This window comes from Thunnus maccoyii, chromosome 12 (genome assembly GCF_910596095.1).
Source record: "Thunnus maccoyii chromosome 12, fThuMac1.1, whole genome shotgun sequence".
In the NCBI taxonomy this organism is placed as follows: Eukaryota; Metazoa; Chordata; class Actinopteri; order Scombriformes; family Scombridae; genus Thunnus; species Thunnus maccoyii.
The window spans coordinates 32,132,543-32,155,419 of NC_056544.1; the positions used below are offsets into that span (position 1 = coordinate 32,132,543).

The following is a 22,877-nucleotide window of genomic DNA, read 5'->3' on the forward strand; positions in this document are numbered from 1 at the left end:
CAGTGTGGATGAAAATCTTTCCTTAAACTCATCTGGTGTGTTCCCTTCATCCAGTTTAACTCGGCTCAGGATGAATTTGGGGCTGTTGTTTCCATCCTGTTTGTACCAGAACAAAGTGGGACCTGAGTAACTGGTCTCAAATGTACAAGTCAGTGTAACTGTGTCTCCTTCAGCAGCAATGACATCTCCTGTTGGCTGGGTCACGCTGTCTTGTCCTTTACACTCTGGGGAAGAACAGAACATGCAGAGGAAGAGATGTATCAATAAAGATGATTGATTAAAGGAGAACAATCAGCAGGTTTGTTTGTGAATTTACTTCCACAAAATCATCCAGTTATGAAAAACAGATATCTGGTTAATACATCAGGTAAAATGAGACTTTCATCTCTGTTCTAACGCTCACCTATAAAGTGAGATAACAGTATAAAGAGGTAAAGCAACATGTCTTTGGAGTTGTTGAAACCAAACAGACAGCAGATGATCAATGTTCTTCCACTGCAGTAGAATGAAGAAACTAAACAGCCTCTCTGCTGCACAGCCCTTCTCCTCAGCATCAAGCTGATTGGGATTTTACTTCCTCAAACATTTCTGCTCTGCAGACAGAAAGAATCTCATTGGTTGAGTTGAACCTCAGAGGGCGGGGCCAGGAAATCACCTCTATAGGTTGTTGAACCATCAATGACATCATGAACTTCATCACAGTTTAACACGGCTTTCAGTTCTGTTAAGTTTGAGTTGAACACTGAGATCCATCAGCCTCCTGGCAAACTCATCATATTTACTTGGAGCTCCTGACAGTTATCTCAGGCCAAACACTCGCTCCAACTATTTAAAATGTCAGAAAATGTCTTTCTGTGTGCATGAAAAAGAACAGCTTGCCTGAACTAAAACTTGTTACTGATTATGTTTGTTATATTTCTGTGTCATGGAAGCAGCAGGAGACGTTCTGTTGTTCAGGAGGACTGTGTGGAAAAAGCAGTGCTGCACCAGCACAAAGGGGAGATTCTGTTAAAACAGTTTCCCACCATGAAACTAGAGGCCTCAGTGTTATACGATACAGCAAACACTCCCTCAGTGTTTGGAATAGATCTGCAGCTATCAATCAACCAGTCAATCAATAGGAAATTAATCAGCATGTATTTTGATAATCAAATAATAATTTCAGCCATTTTTTCAACAGAAGTACCAAATATTTGATGGTTGCAGCTTCTTAAATGTGAGGATTTGAAGCTTTTCTGTTTCATACATGATCATACACTGGATTTCTTTGGTTGTCAGACTGTGGAGAAGTCAACATAGTCTTAGAGATGTAGGGTAAAGTCCCTGCATGTTTTGAAGGCAGACAGCACAATCCTCAAGCAACAGACCAACTCTGTCTTCAACCCCCCAGCAATGCTGGCCAATAATATATAAGTGAGAGTCCCAGACTCCTCACTGACCAGATCATCTAAACCACCTCCTGCAAACAGAAAGGATCAGATAATGAACCCCCATCTCCTGCATGGTCACCAAACCAGACCACTGACCCAAACCATCTTTGATCCTTCAAGCTACAAGAGCCAGCAAGATGGAGAGACCATTTCACATCCCAATGTGTACTGATGGTACCATCTGGATAAAAGACCCCCACCATAGGTTATCATAACTCACCCCTAACAGCCAGTCACACACAGAGACGAGCTGGCACCAACTTTAATCCCACTGTGGATTTTGATTTTCAGGACTTGAATGACCAACCCAAGAACTGATCACTGGGCAAACCAGCATAAGGCACAAGACATGCTGCACAATATGTCATGCTCCAGTGACATACAGACACTCACAGACATTTACCAGAACACACACACACACACACACACACACACACACACACACACACTAAAGCTACTATCAAACATGTAAAATTAAGAATCATGCAATTGCTTAATTGTAAATACTTTGATTAATGGAGTAACCGTATTCAGGAGTTGAACCTGCCTGTCCATGAACAGGAGGGGACTGACTGTGCCCCCCCAGAACTCTGCAACCCCTGGGACTGACCAGGATGCACCTTCTGGGCGGGCAGACCAAAACTTTAAAACAGTGTCTTATCTGAGACTCTAGGCTGTTTTGTTGAGGCTGCTGCTTTTTGCTGGTTGCTGGCTGGTTTTTCCAGGCTGGTTGTCCAGGCTGGCTGCTGGTTTCTTCTTACTTTTGATTTTGTATTCTTGCTTTCTGTCATGCCAGTGTGAAGCTTGAAGTTTGCTAGTCTGAAGATGTGACTCAGAACAACAGGAGGTGAAACCTCAGAATCTAGAGTCATGAGTTGAGGGTCAAGCCGAGGAGAGCATGAGAGCATAAACCAGGAGCTTTCAAGTTCGGACTGGCCGATTTACTCATCATTACAAGATCCAGACTCCAGCTCCTCACCCCAGCACATCAGACTCGATTCTCCGTAAGAAGCCACCCCAGAGAGCAAGCAAGTATTCATACAAAACCTTCATCAACTTGCTTAAACCCTGCTGCTTTCATGATTTCTCATTTCAATTGGCAATTCAGAACTCAGTTGTGGTACCATTGATTTGACTCACTGCTTCTCAGGTAACAGTCATCTCATCTGTTTATCAGGTCTCTCATACCAACTACACAATAGATAACTCTGCATCATGCATTTCAATCATTCACTAGCCATAGCCTTGTGTACCAGTTTCTCTTTCCCTCTTGTGTCTTGTTTGTAAAATGTTGTAGTGTTTAGTACTATTATTAGTAATAAATGTGAATGTAACTAAAGTGAACTTGTTTCTATTGTCTTGTGCTTGCATCTCAGTCACTTAACCTTAAAAGACCTTATACTCTTGCAAAATCATAACTAAGATTAATAACAATCATAATTCTAATGGACCTTTCTTGTGCGGGCAACAAGGAGGACTATTTCCCCGTTATTATACCTACTCTAATATGAGTTATGTCACTGGACGAATAATTTAATGTTGGAGTTGTGCACAATAATAACTCATAATTCATAAAGATATTTAGTGCACAAATTCCTACAAAGAAATTATGACACATTTTTTACAATTTTCTGGAATTTTTTAGACAAAACAATTTATCTATTAATGGATATGAAACATCAACAGATTGATTGATAATGAAAATAATGGTTAGTTGCAGCTCTAGTTTGGAATGTGATGGACCAATCACACACTGTATAAACTGTGTGAAGACATAACAGTTTTTAAAAGCAGTCTGTTGTCAAAAAGGCATCTGATTAATCTTTCATAACTCCACAACACTTATATAATTCAACCAGAAAGAGATTTGGATGCTTCTTAAACTCACAAGTCTACCAGTGCTGCCTGACCATGTTTGTGATGCAAACTGAAATAAACCTCTTTGTTTTCAGTTGCTGCTGCTCTAAATGTGGCTGTTAACTGAGCTGCAGTAACGTTTCCTTTTCCAAAGTGAGCTAACTTTAGCTTCGTCTGCCCAGCATCAGTGTTGTTTACATTTATTGTATATGAGACATGAGTGGTTAACTTCTCATTGTATTGTTGCCGGCAGCATATGATCTGCGTCAGAACATCGGCCTCTATTGTTTCCTCTGTGAAATTAGACACACTGGCTGTGTCTTGATGCACTTTAACTGTCTAGAAAAGCAGCAGTTTTGTCACTTCTGCCTCCCAGATCAGCACATCATGGCTGCTGTTTCCTGACTACTACTTCTGTCTGTACAGTGCAACAGGTGTGTGTTACTGCTGTCATTAAATAATGTGACGCATTATGGTCAGCAGAGTTTCACTGTCAGCCCTCTTCAAGTGTAGGAGAGAGAAGAGAAGTGATCGAGGAAGAAAACGTGTCATGAAAGAGGCGCTCATGTGAATCCTCCCACAGTGTTTCATTAGCAGCTGTAACCACAGTGACTCTGATAAAACAGGAATTAGCAGAATCCATCTGATATGAAGCTGTGGTTTGAATACCACTTCCCTCCTCTTTGAAGAGTAGTCAGATATCTGTGTTCAGGTTTTTGTACAGCCTCTTCTACACTTTCTATCACTGTGTGTCTAGAGCACAGTAGTAGAGAGCTGTGTCTGCCAGGGTTAGACTCTGTATGGTCAGCTCAGTTGTTGTAGCTGATGTTTGGGATTTATATCGTTCATCAGGAATATATTCACTACTCACTGATCCTGCTCCTTTCCAGAGTATAAACTGAGGTGCCTGAAGGTCAGAATGATGTTTGTACCAGTAAAGGTCAGGAGTATAGCTTGTCTGATAGGTACATGTGAGTGTGACAGATTCTCCTTCTCTTCCACTGACTTCATCTCGTACAGGAGAGATTGTGTCTCCAGCTATTAGTCCTGGAAAAAGTAGAGAAAATGAAGCCATTAGACTAACATTGTTCATGAGGCTGAGAGGAGAAGACAGTGGAAAATGTCAACTGTACAGTGTTACTCTGTGGACACAAACTGATCAACTGTTCATTTGACTGATTTCTATAGAAATCATCTTCCAAGGTGTTACCTAGTGAAGGAAACATGTTGTATTAAAGTTCTGTTCCAGAGTCAAATATCCATCATTTGGAAAATATCACACAATGACAAAAACATACGTACCTACAAGAGCTGAAAACAGTAAAATGACAGCCAGTGTTTCCATGGTTACACAAGTGAAATGTGCTGTAAGTGAATGTTGAGTTTGAATACGTGTTGAGTGGTTTTGTGAGTTGTGTTTGGTCTGATGTTCACAGCTGGAATCAAACAGCTCTCTGCCATGCAGCCACCTCTGCAGTCAGTAGGAGGAGACTCATATGTCAAATGACATTCATTTGTAAAACTCTTCATCACAACTGTGTCTCATGAGGGAAAAGAATCTAGACTGTTTGATAAGAAACCACTGAAGTTTAACAGTGTGTGACTCCCTCTAGTGGATGTTGTGGAGTATTCTGTTGTCTTTGCTCCAAAGGTTTTTGTACAGAGTTTTGGTGTTTCCTGTCACTGTGGGCTGCAGAGCACAGTAGTACACAGCAGAGTCAGACACTGCAGCAGAGGAGATCTGCAGTTTGACTCCACGCTTTTCTTCAAACAGATCAGTAAAGAATCTTTTTGCTGACTTGAGAGAGTCTGCTGTTTTTCTGATGTTACTGCCTGAGATGTACATGAGGAACTCTGGTGGTTTTCCTGGATATTGTCGATACCAGAAGAAATAATCATTGCCAGCAGCTTGTTTAGAGTATGTGTAGGACAGAGTAACAGTGCTGCCTTCTAAACTGTTCTCTTCATTGTTGACTGGAGTGAGTTCTTGACAGCTGACACCTAAAGGAAGAGATAACTCTGTTATAACATGTTGTCAAAGACTCATAACATGAATACATACAACTTCATGCTCAGTTTTCAATCAAACATCAATAGAAGTAAATATGAAGTGTGTCACCTACCTGTTAGTGTGATCAGAAACAAAGTTGAAAACAGACTTAATTGCATTGACACCATCTTGAAGATAAGAAGAAACTGTCTGTGTTGTTTAGTATGAAACACCACAGTGAAAGTTTGTGTCTTTCTGTACTTCAGTGACAGTTTTGCTCCTCCCTTAATCTCCTCCTCCCTGCTCTCACAGCTCTGACTAATAATGTGTTCAATGTACTTTTCATATCACATTATACTGATTAGCTCATAGCTAATAGCATTACACTGATTGACAGTTGACAGTTTTACCACATGGAGTTAATGACTGTGTTGTATATTGATTGAGTCCTTTAGGATAAAACAGCAGTGAGGAGAAAGTGGACCCTTGGTGGGAGCCTCTCAGCTGTTAGTGTTGTTGTCAGAAGAGTTACTGTGTGATACTCTCTCATTGATGTGAACCATACTTCATAGCTATCAGGACAGTCTACATCATTCTTCTATCTTTCTGCCTTCATTGTTCCTTCATTTTTCTCACCTGTGAAAAGAATCTCGACTGTTTGGTAACAAACCACTGAAGTTTAACAGTGTGTGACTCCCTCTAGTGGAGTGAGTTCTTCACAGCTGACACCTAAAGGAAGAGATAACTTGATGTTAAACACAAAGTTAAAATCAGATTATCTGCTCCACAAGTTTCTCACATTGTTAAAGACATTTATTATTCCTGTATTGTTTCACCTCCCTTTTAGTACGGTCACAAAAAACAACAAAATATCACAACAATGCAGTGACAACATCTGACAGACAGTATCTGTGTTTAGTGGTTCAGGTATCGACTGCCTCTGACAACGGGAGTCTTCTTCTGTTCTCTTCTTCTGTGAGTCGCCCCTCCCTCCACCTATTCCTCCTCTCATGCCAATGTTATAAGCACCAAGACAAGACCTCTACATCTGTCTCTATATACATTCACCAGCCACTTTATTAGGTAAACCTGTTCAACTGCTCGTTAACACAAATGTTTAGTCAGCCAATCACTTGTCAGCAACTCAGTGCATTTAGGCTTGTAGACATGGTCAAGATGATCTGCTGAAGTTCAAATCAAACATCAGAATGGGAAAGAAAGGTGATTAAAGTGACTTTGAACGTGACATGATTGTTGGTGCCAGACAGGCTGGTCTGAGTAATTCAGGAACTGGTGATCTACTGGGATTTTCACACACAACCATCTCTAGAGTTTACAGAGGATGGTTCGAAAAAGAGGAAATATCAAGTGAGTGGCAGTTCTCTGCATGAAAATGCCTTGTTGATGGCAGAGGTCATAAGAAAATGGCCAGACTGCTTGGAGCTGATAGAAAGGCAACAGTAACTCAAATAACCACTCGTTACAACCGAGGTATGCAGAAGAGCATCTCTGAACACACAACATGTTGAACCTTGAAGCAGATGGGCTACAGCAGCAGAAGACCACACTGGCTGTCCCTCCTGTAAGAACAGGAAACTGAGCCTACAATTAACACAGGCTCACCAAAATTGGAGAACAGAGGATGAGAAGAGAGAAAAATGTTGCCTAGTCTGACGAGTCTCCATTCCTGCTGCAACATTCAGAATTTTGCGTAAACAATATGAAAGTATGGATCCATCCTGCCTTGTATTATACTATATTGTATTCAGGCTGCTAGTGGTGGTGTAATGGTGTGGGGGATATTTTCTTGGCACACTTTGGGCCCCTTTGAGCATCGTTTAAAGGCCACAGTCTACCTGAGTATTGCTGCTGACTGTGTCCATCCCTTTATGACCACAGTATACCATCTTCTAATGGCTATACTTCCAGCAGCCAATGTCACAAAGCTCAAATCATCTCAAACTGGTTTCTTCAACATGACAATGAGTTCACTGTACTCAGATGGCCTCCACAGTCACCAGATCTCAGTCTCAGTCAGATCTCATTTGAGCACCTTTGGGATGTGGTGGAACAGGAGATTGGCATCATGGATGTGCAGCCAACAAATCTGCAGCAACTGTGTGACGCTATCATGTCAATATGGACCAAAATCTCGGAGGAATGTGTCCAGCACCTTGTTGAATTTACGCCACACAGTATTTAGACAGTTCTGGAGGCAAAAGGGGGTCCAAACCAGTACTAGCAAGGTGTGCCGGTGAGTGTATATTATGTATCTGTTTAAATGTTTGAAGCCCACAAAGATAAACCCCAGTTAATAAATCATTGTTCTCCATACATCTCCAAAATATATTAAACTGGTGAATAATTAAAGTCTCTAATCTTTGCATGAAGCAAACAAGGAATCTCATAAAACACATTGTGGGGCACTTTTCTTAATATTCATGTTTACATACATACATATTCTCTAAAAAACAAAACCCGAGGGAGCATTTGCTGTATCTCTAAATATATATTCTGACTATTGAACTGTATGTATAGTATTTTAACTAACGTGCATATCCTGCACCATGGTAACACACTGTGAACCAGTCCTTCCACTGAACACACAGACAAAACTGATATCTATTCTACATCTAACTGCAGGTGAGACGCAAACAAGTTGAACTCCCAAAGAGTCAAAGTAACAGAGTGTTACTGAGCTTAGTGAGTGTAATGTAATTACTGAGTGTAACATTGGAAACCCTTACACTTTAAGGTAGTGAAATAAAGTAATCACATTCCTGTCACATGTCACTCTTCTTACATGTCTTACTGCCCAAAACTTAAAAACACACACACATAATATTAGCAAACTGATTAGATATCTAATGAACCATGTTGAATTTCCAAAAAGAAAGCTTGCTTGATCAGCTGTCCAAGGTGCTGATCCTGCTGCTGGCAGCAGCTAGAAGCTGTCTAGACTTCTTTCCCTCCTTAGTTTAATCTTTATTTTCACCTCATTTATTTCCTCATGTGTTCCTCATGTCCTCATGTATTGATGTATCAGGAAAGTCAATCCATGTCTGATCCCTTGTTGAAATCTGTTTTCTGGGTCTTGACAGAAACCCTCAACCTGATGGGTCTGTTTAAATACTTTTTGGTCAAATAATTTCTTCCATCATTTCACATTGTAATCCTTTTATTTATATTCTTGTGTGTGTAAAAAGCAGATTGTACGTTCCTTGTGTTGCCGCTTATGTAGGCGCATATTACTATCTTGATAATGCAACCTTAAAATGACAGTGAAACACTGCGCCATTGACTTCAGACCAGGTTTTTGTTGGTCAATCACACATTCACTTTCCACTTCCTTATGATACCAATGAACCAACAATGACCAAACCTCATTTTAAGGCCAACATGGCTGCTCAGACAGATGAGAACAAGTGCATTTGCTATTTAAACAATGTGGGCGCTGGATGGGAAAATAACAACTGCGTCGGTCTTAAATTAACAAAGACACTTGCGTCACGCTTGGCGTCGCTTTGCGTCAGGTGTAAGATCAGACCCTGAATCTTTTAAACCTGCTGCTGCCTCTTTATTTGTTTTTGTGATAAAAACTGCAAGTAAACTGAGACTAAATTAATGTTTTACATCTGCTGCAGACTCACTTTGTTCCTGAACATATAAAAGGTTCATTTTTGAGGTCTTGCTGCTGTTCCTTTAATATTTTTAATCTGAACAGTTTCAAGTGACCTGAGAATGAGTTTGTACCACGGCTCTTTCAGAGTCACTGTTCTCTAAGGCTTGATTGTCTTGCCTCCCTTGAAAGAAGTCAAATGCAAAGACGGTGGAGTTGTTGATATGTCCTTTAACTCCCACATAAAACAAATTTCAAGGACTGCCTTTTGTCACTTCAGGCACATCCTGTCAACAAGATGCAGAAAAAATAGTCCATGCATTTGTTACCTCTAGGCTGGATTATTGCAACTCATTATTATCAGTGGTACTGGTGGTTCCTACAGTCGAATGTAGAATGGGAGGCAGAGCCTTCAGCTATCAGACTCCTCTCTTGTGGAACCATCTTCCAGATTCAGTCCAGGGGGCAGACACCCTCTCTATGTTTAAGAGTAGGCTTAAAACTTTCCTTTTTGATAAAGCTTATAGTTAGGGTCGACCAGACTCGCCTTGGACCAGCCCTTAGTTATGCTGCTATAGGCCTAGACTGCTGGGGGACTTCCATTGATGCACTGAGCTCCTCTCTCCTCTTCTCCATCTGTATGTTTCTTTTACCATTAATGCATGTTACTAAATTGACTTCTTCCCCAGAGTTCTTTGTGCTTTCTCATCCGCAGGAAACCCCACGGACCATGCTGACATGTTGGCGTCCTTCTTCTGTCCTTCTCCAGCTGTTGCTGTTTGTTGCTGCTAATCATGTGTCTGTTGTTGTTGTTGCTGTTGCTGTTCTGCTGCTATGAGTGAGTCTCTATGCTTCACTCACAGAGTCTCTATGAGTTTTTGATGTGTGAAAATATAAATGAGCAGTAATTTCAGAGTTTTAATGCTTCAGTGTGTATTTGGGGTGAAGCTCAACATGTTGTCAAGGAAAGTGAACAATGGAAGGAGCTGATTGTGACCTGATGGCCAACAGGGAACAAAGAGGATGAAGTCAGTCAGTCAGTGTCCATTTATAAATACCTGAAGACAACATGAAGTCAGTGACCATATCTCATTCACACTTGTAGTTCAAACAGTGGAGGCAGCAGACACCCTTGTTGAATGTCTAATGGAAACAGCTCATGATAAAAACTGACAGTATGAAACAAACATTCTCATATTTTCATTACATTCACTTTTTAACCCGACGAGTAACTTCAGGTTTTTGTTTAACACACAGTTTTATGTGACTTTATGTTTGATGGTGTCTTGTGTTTGAAGCATCATCCAGCTGGTTTGTCATTGATGTGGATTTGCTGCTCATGTGAATCCTCCCACAGTGTTTCATTAGCAGCTGTAACCACAGTGACTCTGATCAAACAGGAATTAGCAGAATCCATCTGATATGAAGCTGTGGTTTGAATACCACTTCCCTCCTCTTTGAAGAGTAGTCAGATATCTGTGTTCAGGTTTTTGTACAGCCTCTTCTACACTTTCTATCACTGTGTGTCTCGAGCACAGTAGTAGAGAGCAGAGTCTGACACTGCAGCAGAGGAGATCTGCAGATGGATTTGTTTTTCCTTCACTGAAATCTCCAGTCCAGAGATGGGAGCATTTAATGTTCTTCCAGTTCCTGAATGAGAGATGATGAACTCTGGTGGTTTTCCTGGATATTGTCGATACCAGTAAAAGTTATCACCACCACCTGGTTTTGTGTAGTATGTGTAGGACAGAGTAACAGTGCTGCCTTCTAAACTGTTCTCTTCATTGTTGACTGGAGTGAGTACTTGACAGCTGACACCTAAAGGAAGAGATAACTCTGTTATAACATGTTGTAAAAGTTTCAATGAATGATTCAGAATTTAAAAAATACAGGAATGAAATATAACATACCTGTTAGAATTACAAGAAAAAACACAGGAAATACATAATTCTGCAATGCCAGCATGTTGAATGAAGGTAATGTTTGTGGTTTGTGTATTGAACTCTGCTGAATATGGAAGTTCGTCTCTCTTCTATAGTTCAGTAACAGCTTAGCTCCTCCCTGAATCTCTCCGTCTCCTCTTAGATCTGTATTTTCACTTCTCTCAGTTACTCTTCCTCCTGGTTAACAGACTGGTTACATTTTAACTGGAGTTGCAGAAAGGTAGCTGATCACCTTTTCAGGCTTTACAAACACAAGAAGAACCTATTGGTTTGCTTCAAAAGTGGAGACAACATTACCTCTTCACTGTACGATTTAAGCCAGCTGATGATTAAAGGAAAACACAGCATCAAATATTATACACAGACTATGAGCAGTAAGTTTAACATCAACAGACAGTTTCAGCAGATTTCACCTGTTTGGCAGAATTTTAGGGGCAAATTAAAAGATCTCAGTTTAAGAATCACTGGATTGTAGGAAGATCTGGAACACTAACACTTAACTCTTTGATCCAACAGTAACATGTAAACTGAAAATAAGAGGACCCAGGATTGAACCCTGTGGTTCACCACAAGAAATCCAAGAGAACTACAGAGAAACTTGTTTTATAATAAGAATAAACCAATCAAACTCTGAGTCTGTGATGTCAACCGGTTCATGAAGAGAAATTATGGTCATATTTTCTATAGAATGTTGATATGATCTATTTATCTGTATTGCTTCTATTTCTGTTGTTTTCATCATCACTACAAGAAATCTAGACTGTCTGATAATAATTGACTTGACAAATAATCAGCCCACCCTCCCTTCTATATTCACCTTCATCCAGCCCTTTTGCACTTTGTGCTCCGGCACATTCATGAACCTGAATAACAGGAGTGCCTGGAGACGCCTGCACAGTCCGTACATCCAGGATCTACCACGCTGCACTTAAAATACGGTCCGTTATGTGTCTACAAAAGTAATCAGTGAAGATGTTTCTTATTATTTATCCTCTGGGCCAAACTGTCAGTGAACCAGATTCAGCTTTAAGATTAAAACAGCAGTGGACTTCCTCTTTCTGCACCACTCTCTACATTTTGTCATCATTACATTAGAAACATCACAAAATTTCAAATGTTGTTTCAGTCACACTATTGAAAAATCTATCTATATGCCGATGACATTTTATTATATTTCACAAAATCCTATATTCCTTCTGGTGTAATAATAATAATCAGATCTCAGAGGGAATCAATGTTGGTATCTCTTGGTTTCATGGCAGGAGCTGAAATTAAGGAAGGCTTTTAAGAACTCTAATGGAAACAAAATTATCTTAGACAGTCATTTTTGTGTTATTAGCAGTTTTTTCCCTTTTTTCTGTCAGACACACATGAAAAGGTCAGAGGTCTAGTGTGGGGGGAACATGGGGAGGCAGGCCGTATGCACTACATTTGTGCAATGATTGTACCTACTGTATATGTACATAGTGTAACTTTAGAGATCACACTCATGTTTTCTTATTTTTACATATTTGTTATGATTATGTCCTGCATTCTATGTCAGATCTTCATTTTTTATTCTTTAGACTTTTGTCAATTTATTGACAGGATTCAGGATATCAGCTTAATGCACATTTACCCTTTATGAAACTGAAATAATAATAAATTACATCAAGGTCAAAGGATGCCTGGGTGATTTTCTATGAAATGATCAAACCAGTTTAGAAAACTAAAATATGAGCAAACAAAGTCCTATATCTGTTTAAAACATTACAAATACATATTTTACTTTTCTCTTTGAATAAGATAATACCCTTTCAGACATTAAAACATATTATTGCACATTTTAACATCTCAAAACCAGGGATAATTCAATAAGAACTTTAATGCAGCACATAAATAAAAACACATCAGAGGTGTTCTTTTGGTATTCTTAAAGAAACATGCAACAAACATACTGACATGGAAACCTTTGGTGTAAAAGAAGAACCAGGTGATATCATCTTTTGCTGACAATACTCTGCGCTTTGTTTCTAATCCTCAAAACTCTATTAATGTAAACTACATTTTGAAAGGATTTTAAAATTATGGGATCCTTTCATCCTTCCATTAACACCATGTTTTACATAATGATTTATGATACCACTGCTAAACAGACACACTGTCAGTTGAGACTCAAAGACTTCATAGATATGTAACAATACTTTATATAATCCCAAGATTAAGATCAAGAAAGAGTTATAATCCTGCATGTATTGTTGGTGTCAAACAACCACAGAAAAATATTTGATTTCAAGAGAGAAAATGTTTATTGTTTGAAGCATCTAAGTCATCAGTACTACAATAATGCAGTTGTTACAGTTTGAAGTTACACAATGTTACACTGTTCTGATTAGAGATCAGAGTGAGAGCAGTAGCAGAGTAAAACCAGTAGCAGAGTCCCAGTGAGTCAGGTCAGGACTGGGAACACTGGTCTCTCCTCAGTGTCTCTGAGACTGGAGTCTGGGAGCCCTGGGTGGCCTCACAGGTCACAGAGCCCACCTTCCTCCACTGGTCTGCAGGGAGCCTCAGGGTGCTGCTCCAGCTGTAGCGGCCGTCCTTCTGCAGCACCCCGGGGCTCCTGCTCTCCTCCCCGCTGCTGCTGCTGCTGCTGCCGTCCACCTTCCAGGCCAGACTCCAGTCTGAGGGGAAGCCCTTGTTGGCCAGACATATGAGCGTGGCCTTCCCCTGCTGCAGCTCCTCGCTGGAGGGGGGCAGCACCGTCAGGGTGGGACGGACATCACCTAGGAGACACCGATCAGATTAGAGGACAGCTGTCAATCCAACACCAGACACTTGGACACCTTTACTGTGAGAGGGTGGAGCCATATGAGGACTCTTTCTGTGCTGATATGCATGAGAGGTTTCTCAGAGGGAAGTGAAACAGTGTGTCAGTGAGTGACTGGTGGAGCAGAAAAAACATCTGACAGAAACTCCTTTAAGTCGTTTATATGACTGTTTCATGTATTTTATTTTACACTATACACTATATATAAATAAGGACATAAAGTTTGAATATATAATTCAGACATCTATGATTTAGTTTGAATGTATAACAACATATTTACTTTCAAAACTATCAAAAGATCAACAGTTAATCAGATTCATCAGTCAAAACTAACAGACCACCGTAATATACGGAAAATGTTGAGACATTCAAAAAATGAAAAACCCTCAAAAATCTGTCAAAATGATTTCAGACTGAGGTTAAAAGACAACTGGAGACATTTTAAATGATCAGAGATTCACAGCATTTCACATTGTTTATCTTCTTTGAATTTAAATGATTAAATTAAAACAGAGAATTAAAGGCTGCAATTAAAATCATTTTTAAAGTAGGACTGTTGTTTTTTACTCTGTCCTGCAGTTCAAGCTGTTCACATTTAACAAATTAACTTGAACACTTCAAAAAAAGTTCAGTAAAGCTGCTTTGAGTTCAACTTTAAGGAAACACAAGAGGAACAAACAATAAAACTGAGACTTTAAAGTGTTTTAGATCAGCACAGTGGAAACTTATATCTACTACAAATGTTCAGACGTAGAAATTATAAACTTAACTGATGATACAGTATTTAATATTTTAACAGAAACTTACTTCCAATATCCAGTCTGGTTCCTCCACCGAATGTGTACCACAGTGATACAAACTCATTGAGCCGCCGTACAAAAACCTCTCAGTGTAGAGAGACACGGCTCTCTGACTTTGACACAAACAAACTCACCAAAATGAAGTAAAATTACTGAAATAACTCGAAAACTTACAACAACACAGAGCCGCCAATTTATGAATATGTGATTTTATTTCGTATATAAATTAATTTGAATTAATGTTAAATTTGTGTTGTAATACATTTAACTGTAACAAAATATATTCTGAAAGAAAACAGTCGTCAATACACATGAAGTCCAAACCACATAAAAATAATCACTGACACATCCTAATCAATACTGTGATAAGTTGATTGATCCATTGATGAAACAGCATCATCAGAGTAATCCAAGTCCCTGTTGGAGTCAGTCAGAGCATTTCCTAGAGAGCCACTTTGCATCAGCGGCACCATGCTCCAGTGCTCTGGGAGAGTTTATAGTCCTGAGAGTTGAACACTGGATGACTGACAACTGTCCTTCATCACAACAGAAGCCACAGAAATCCTCCTCATCAACAACATGACTTTGATCTCCGTCCTCATCTGGACTCTCCTCTGCTGCTGCTTCACAGGTAAAGTCCAGAGAATCAAACTCCTCTCCTCTATGAACATCCGTCCCTCTGAAATGAAGCCCACAAAACCATCAAAACCATGACGCTGCTTTATGTTTTTGTCTCTGTATCCTCAGAGTCCAGAGGCCAGATCACAGTGACTCAGCCTGCAGCAGTGACATCTGCTCTGGGAGGCTCCGCAACCATCAGCTGTAGGACCAGTCAGGATGTTTATAGTCGGGGCGATGGTAGCCTCCACTTCTTAGCCTGGTACCAACAGAGAGATGGACAAACTCCTAAACTGCTCATTTATGCTGCTGATAATCGAGCATCAGGGATTCCAGATCGTTTTACAGGCAGTGGAAGAAACTCTGACTTCACTCTGACCATCAGTGGAGTTCAGGCTGAAGATGCAGCAGTTTATTACTGTCAGAGTCTCCACTTTATCAACAGTCAGCGTGTGTTCACACAGTGAAAAAACGTCGTACAAAAACCTCCCTCAGTCAGACTGAACAGAAACTGACTGATACAGTTCACTGAACACACACACACACACACACACACACACACACACACACACACACACACACACAAACACACACACTTTATTAAGTGTGTCAAAACTAAAACTATATTCAAACAATGAAATAAAGGACTCACACAAACAGTTTTATTTATAAGGCGATTCCTCTGAAATCAGTGAAGTTTACCATCACAGCTTCTTAGCATCAACTCAACAATGATCCCATGTTTGTCATTAATTATGAGCTCAGTGTTTCCTCTTTGAAAAGAGAGAATATGCCAGTCTGCTACTGTTGGTGAGCCATGGCTCAGTATGGCTGATGACCTTTAACCAAAACCATCAAAACAGGTGATATACTGTGGTTATTACATATGTAACAACAGCTCACATGTTGTAACAAGATCATTAAGGAACAGAAACATGTCAGGTATTTGGGCGGGAAAAAAATCAAGGTGGTTAAGCTGTTTCCTTAATATCAAATATTTTATTTGTGCAGGTTTTGAGACACACAGCTCTGAGATTTGTCAGCCCAACAAAGGAAGCGGGAGTCATTTTCACAGACCTATCTGCATGGAAAGATATCACATAAAAGAGTCGACCAGCAGTGTGTTTGAGAAGCAAAAAACTCAACTAAACATTGACATACATTAGTATTAAACTGTATCGTCCTTATGATGGTATGGTATATATGGCTGTGAAGTCAGAAGGAGGAGGATGGAGTGGATGGCAGGCGTACAACATGCAGGACTCTGGCAGCAGAGACCCGGGTTTGCATCCTGAGTCCCGTGTGTAGTTGGGTTTAGGCAACAAGTCAGGGTGGGGGCGACTCCACCCACTGCAGGGAGAGAGACTGATCACATTTCTGCTCTTCAGTGTTTCACTTCCCTCTTTGAGCTCAGTAACCATGGCAACAGAGAGGCATCACTGCTGAACCATGACAACAGACAGGTTTCAGAACTAAAGATAAAAAGTTGAAAGCGCTCTCTCTTACTCCAATGTATCATTTTCAACAACCAGACTAATAGTTCACATCTTCATCATTTCTAAAATCACCCGTTAGCAAGAGTGTAAAACTTTAGTTTCATTATATTAAAATTAAAACTGTAAATTTCTGGACCGAAACCTTCAGGTTGTGTGAACCAGTTTCAGTTTGAAGGATAAACAGCAGCAGAGAGAGAGAGAGAGAGAGAGAGAGAGAGAGAGAGAGAGAGAGAGAGAGAGAGAGAGAGAGAGAGAGAGGACACCTTTAGTGGATGTTCCTCAAACATTTGTTGTTTAATATCCTTAAAGTTTAACAGTGTGTGACTCCCTCTAGTGGATGTTGTGGAGTATTCTGTTGTCTTTGCTCCAAAGGTTTTTGTACAGAGTTTTGGTGTTTCCTGTCACTGTGGGCTGCACAGCACAGTAGTACACAGCAGAGTCAGACACTGCAGCAGAGGAGATCTGCAGATCCATTTGGGTTTTGTCTTCACTCACTTTAAAAGACAGTCTAGGTACTGCAGCTGATAGTGGATTTCCTGTGCCATAATGAGAAATAAGGAATTCTGGTGGTTTTCCTGAATATTGTCGATACCAGAAGAAATTATCACCACCAGTTGCTTCTTTGTAGTATGTGTAGGACAGAGTAACAATGCTTCCTTCTAAACTGTTCTCTTCATTGTTGACTGGAGTGAGTTCTTGACAGCTGACACCTAAAGGAAGAGATAACTCTGTTATAACATGTTGTAAAAGATTCAATGAATGATTCAGAATTTAAAATACAGGAATGAAATGTAACATACCTGTTAGAATTACAAGAAAAAACACAGGAAATACATAACAGTCCAATGCCAGCATGTTGAATGAAGGTAATGTTTGTGGTTTGTGTATTGAACTCTGCTGAATATGGAAGTTCGTCTCTCTTCTATAGTTCAGTAACAGCTTAGCTCCTCCCTGAATCTCTCCGTCTCCTCTTAGATCTGTATTTTCACCTCTCTCAGTTACTCTTCCTCTACCTTCAACTCTGGAAACTCTGATGATCCACACAAACATCCAGCAAACAATCAAAGGTGTTTTTTGTTTTGACTCCAATTTTTCCCCATAACTCATGTTTTGTCTTTTTTCTTTTCATTCACTTGTTCCTGAGAATGTTCATTTTAGCAAAACAACCAATATTTTATTCAGCTTATTAAAATATATTCAGGATTTACTACTTTTTTGCACTCCTTTGCACATGGGTTTAAACAGACATATGACAACACAACAATATAACTGGGTCCTGTTGGAATGTCAGATTTTCATGTGCAGCATCATTTGTGTTTCTTCATGAAGCTTTAATGTTCTCCGGCTCGTCCTCCTGCTGTGGTCTGCTGAGTGTTGCTGATAGAAGGTCACAGTTATTCTAGTTAAGTATTAAACAATACCTGAAGACAACATGAAGTCAGTGACCATATCTCATTCACAATTGTTTCTTGAAAAGTTTGTATATCAACAATTACACATATATCTGTCATATAACAATTTATTTGAGGTTTATCAGTCTGGTTTTAGAGTTAACCACAGTACAGAAACTGCCCTGGTCAGAGTTGTGAATGATCTTAAAATTAGTTCTGACAACCATAAAGTTTCTGTTCTGGTACTTCTCCACCTCAGCGCAGCCTTCGATACAGTTGACCATGAAATTCTTCTTAAGAGCTTTGAACACTGTTTAGGCCTTAGAGGCACTGTTCTTAACTGGTTTTCTTCTTACCTTACTGGTAGTTCTTTCTCTGTTTCTGTTGGTAACTTTGAATCAGATGAAGTCAGCGTTCCATATGGAGTCCCTCAAGGGTCAGTTCCTGGTCCTCTACTGTTTAATCTGTATATGCTCCCACTTGGGTCCATCATTCAACAATACAACATATCATATCACTTCTATGCTGACGACACACAGTTATACATATCTGTTTCTGCCAACCACCTTAACCCAGTGAATGATCTCATCCAGTGCTTTACTGATGTCAAATATTGGATGGCCAAAAATGTCTTACAACTAAATGAGGACAAAACAGAGATTCTTTTAGCAGGTCTGAAGGTTTTGAGGCACCAGATTCACTCTTTGTTAACTCCCCTGTTGGTAAAACCCTGTGAGCATGTCAAAAACTTGGGTGTGATTTTGGACGCTGATCTTAACTTTCAGAAGCACGTATCCGATATCTCTAAGACTGCTTTTTATCATCTTAGAAATATATCCAAAGTTAGATCTTTCCTATCACAGTCAGATTCTGAAAAGTTGGTTCATGCATTAATTTCAAGTCAACTAGATTATTGTAATGGACTCTTTGCTGGACTGGCAAAGCAAGCGTGTAATAAACTCCAGCTTATTCAGAATGCTGCAGCCAGAGTATTAACCAAAACCAAAAGCTGTGAACAGAAAGAATTGATTTTAAAATACTTCTTATTGTTTTTAAAGCTATGAACAGTCTAGCTCCCTCCTACATCATTGACATGCTCTCTGAATACACAGCAGACAGACCCCTGAGATCATCAAGTAAAGGTCTCCTCACTATACCAAGAATAAACTCTCAAGCTCACCTGTCACGTCTTCAGCTTGTACAAAATGCAGCAGCGAGGCTATTAACTAGGACTGGCCGCAGATCCCACATCACTCCTGTTTTAGCCTCACTGCATCGGCTGCCAGTGAAGCTCAGGATTGATTTCAAGATTCTCTTCATCACTTACAAGGCCTTACACGGTTTAGCTCCTGCCTATGTATCCGAGCTACTAAGCCCGTATACTACCATGCGGTCAGTTAGGTCTTCCAACCAAAACCTGTTGGCCGTACCACGTGCCAAACTAAAAACCAAAGGTGACTGTGCTTTTGCTGCCCTGGCACCCAGACTTTGGAACAATCTCCCCACTTCCATCAGATCAGCTGAATCTGTTGACTGTTTCAAAAAAATACCTAAAAACCTCCTTTTTTTAAAATGGTTTTCTCATAACATTTGATAAATTCAAGTGTGTGCTCTGGGTGATGACTGTATGCTTGCTGTGTTCCTATGTGTGAGATGTCTGTATGTGTTCTTGAATGTGTCTTTCATGGTTTTTGTGTCCTATTTTCTTTGTGTCCCAACGTCACTGTAAAGCACTTTGTAACCTGTGTTAGAAAAGGTGCTATATAAATAAAGTTTTACTTACTTACTTAATCAGCTCATGGTGCCTTCAGTCATTATGGTCCTACTCTCTGGAATTCTCTACCACATGAACTCAGGTCTGTTACAACAGTGTCTTCCTTTAAAAGCAGACTAAAAACATCTTTTTTCACAAGCTTTTAGTTAGTTTAAAGGGTAAAACCTTCATTTTATAATCAGTATTATTATTGTTATTTCTTTTCAATAATGATAATAATAATACCTTCTCACCCTATTCTCTTATTGCAATACCTTCTTACCTTCTAAGTTTATATGTTGTCTGATATGTTTTTATATATGTAACATCTCCTTATTTTATGTTTTATCTTATATTTTATATATGTAATGTTAATGTAATATTATATGTTTTTGTCATGTATGATCTTTACTTTCTTTTGTTTTGTTTTGCTTTTGTTTTTAAGCACAATGAGTTTATGCCTGTTGTGTGAAATGTGCTATATACATAACAGTTTATTTAATTTGACTTGACTCGTAGTTCAAACAGTGGAGGCAGCAGACACCCTTGTTGAATGTCTAATGGAAACAGCTCATGATAAAAACTGACAGTATGAAACAAACATTCTCATATTTTCATTACATTCACTTTTTAACCCGACGAGTAACTTCAGGTTTTTGTTCAACACACAGTTTTATGTCACTTTATGTTTGATGGTGTCTTGTGTTTGAAGCATCATCCAGCTGGTTTGTCATTGATGTGGATTTGCTGATGTTTGGGATTTATATCGTTTATCGGGAATATATTCAGCTGTGCTCCCCTTTCCTCCTTTCCTGAGTATAAACTGAGGTGCCTGAAGGTCAGAATGATATTTGTACCAGTAAAGTCAAACACCACCCTCCACACTTGTCTCATAGGTACATGTGAGTGTGACAGATTCTCCTTCTCTTCTGCTGACGTCATCTTTTACAGGAGAGATTGTGTCTCCAGCTATTAGTCCTGGAAAAAGTAGAGAAAATGAAGCCATTAGACTAACATTGTTCATGAGGCTGAGAGGAGAAGACAGTGGAAAATGTCAACTGTACAGTGTTACTCTGTGGACACAAACTGATCAACTGTTCATTTGACTGATTTCTACAGAAATCATCTTCCAAGGTGTTACCTAGTGAAGGAAACATGTTGTATTAAAGTTCTGTTCCAGAGTCAAATATCCATCATTTGGAAAATATCACACAATGACAAAAACATACGTACCTACAAGAGCTGAAAACAGTAAAATGACAGCCAGTGTTTCCATTGTTACACAAGTGAAATGTGCTGTAAGTGAATGTTGAGTTTGAATAAGTGTTGAGTGGTTTTGTGAGTTGTGTTTGGTCTGATGTTCACAGCTGGAATCAAACAGCTCTCTGCCATGCAGCCACCTCTGCAGTCAGTAGGAGGAGACTCATATGTCAAATGACATTCATTTGTAAAACTCTTCATCACAACTGTGTCTCATGAGGGAAAAGAATCTAGACTGTTTGATAAGAAACCACTGAAGTTTAACAGTGTGTGACTCCCTCTAGTGGATGTTGTGGAGTATTCTGTTGTCTTTGCTCCAAAGGTTTTTGTACAGAGTTTTGGTGTTTCCTGTCACTGTGGGCTGCAGAGCACAGTAGTACACAGCAGAGTCAGACAGCTGCAGCTTCTGGATCTTCAGAGGAACTGATGTTCCGTTGATTTTAGCATCAATCCGTTCTTCAGCTGCAGTATTAGCTGCTGTTCCAGACATTAAACCTCTCAGCATAAACTTTGGGAAATCATTTACTTCTTGTTTGTACCAGAACAAAGTGGGACTTCCACTGGTCTTAAATGTACAAGCAAGTGTAACTGTGTCTCCTTCAGCAGCAATGACATCTCCTGTTGGCTGGGTCACGCTGTCTTGTCCTTTACACTCTGGGGAAGAACAGAACATGCAGAGGAAGAGATGAATCAATAAAGATGATTGATTAAAGGAGAACAATCAGCAGCTTTAAAGAGTTACCTAGCAGACACTGAGATGTCTAGAATAGTCTGTTTTTTACTGACTGCTGTCTGTCAGACTGAACTACATCTTGTTTTCTAAAAAAAGTTATAAATGGCAGCAGAAATTACCTGTTCCCTCTATGATGGACATTAAAAGCACTTATAGCTCAGTTGTGTGTTAAAAACTGTTGAGAAAGGAAACACATTCTGCTTTCTGTCTTACCAAAGAAAAGAGCAGCAAGAATAATCCACAGCCAATGTTCCATCTCTACAACAAGGTTTAAATCAACAGGAGAAACTATCTGATGTTCAACATTCAGTCTGAGAATTGTTCTCTTCACAGCAGCAGTTATTATTGACAGAATGGTTGAACACAGTGCAGAAGTAGTGCACCGCCTACTTGATAATGTGGCCCTCTAGTGGAGGTAAAAAGTTCAGTACAACAGTGTGGAAAAAAGGCTTCCAGCAGCTTGTCAGTGTGTCAGCTTGTGTTTTTGTACAGAGACTGTGGGTTTGCTGTCACTGTGGGCCTCACAGCACAGTAGTACAGAGCAGAGTCTGTCACTGCAGCAAAGGAGATCTGCAGATCCATTTGAGTTTTATCTTTAATCACATTAACAGAGAGTCTAGATACTGGATCTGATAGTAAAGCCCCTGTGTTTGTGTGAGAGATGAGGAACTCTGGTGGTTTTCCTGGATATTGTCGATACCAGAAGAAATAATCAGCAGCTCCTTTAGTATATTTGTAGGACAGAGTAACAGTGCTGCCTTCTAAACTGTACTCTTCATTGTTGACTGGAGTGAGTTCTTGACAGCTGACACCTAAAGGAAGAGATAACTCTGTTATAACATGTTAAAGTCACGATCAAGGAATCACATTCAGACAAAAGTGGAATTGAATTTTTTTCATGCAGAAACTTTCATACCTGTCAGAATGACTAGAAACAGTAAAGAAAATACATAATAGTCCAATGCCAGCATGTTGAATGAAGGTAATGTTTGTGGTTTGTGTATTGAACTCTGCTGAATATGGAAGTTCGTCTCTCTTCTATAGTTCAGTAACAGCTTAGCTCCTCCCTGAATCTCTCCGTCTCCTCTTAGATCTGTATTTTTACTTCTCTCAGTTACTCTTCCTCTACCTTTAACTCTGGAAACTCTGATGCTGCAGTCACCATCATATAAATCATGTTT

At 39.7% G+C, this 22,877-nt stretch overlaps 3 gene segments (V, D, J or C); 1 reads left to right on the top strand and 2 right to left on the bottom strand.

Annotated features, from left to right (window-relative positions):
• Nucleotides 1–399: 399 nt before the first annotated feature.
• Nucleotides 400–5,548, bottom strand: LOC121908845. The segment is given in 3 exon segments: nucleotides 400–403; nucleotides 4,988–5,288; nucleotides 5,411–5,548. Coding segments are annotated over 3 exon segments (360 nt in total).
• Nucleotides 5,549–13,113: 7,565 nt separating this feature from the next.
• LOC121908846 lies at nucleotides 13,114–14,828 on the bottom strand. The segment is given in 3 exon segments: nucleotides 13,114–13,601; nucleotides 14,453–14,530; nucleotides 14,807–14,828. Coding segments are annotated over 3 exon segments (429 nt in total).
• Nucleotides 14,829–15,024: 196 nt separating this feature from the next.
• Nucleotides 15,025–15,530, top strand: LOC121908847. The segment is given in 2 exon segments: nucleotides 15,025–15,076; nucleotides 15,193–15,530. Coding segments are annotated over 2 exon segments (390 nt in total).
• Nucleotides 15,531–22,877: the final 7,347 nt, after the last annotated feature.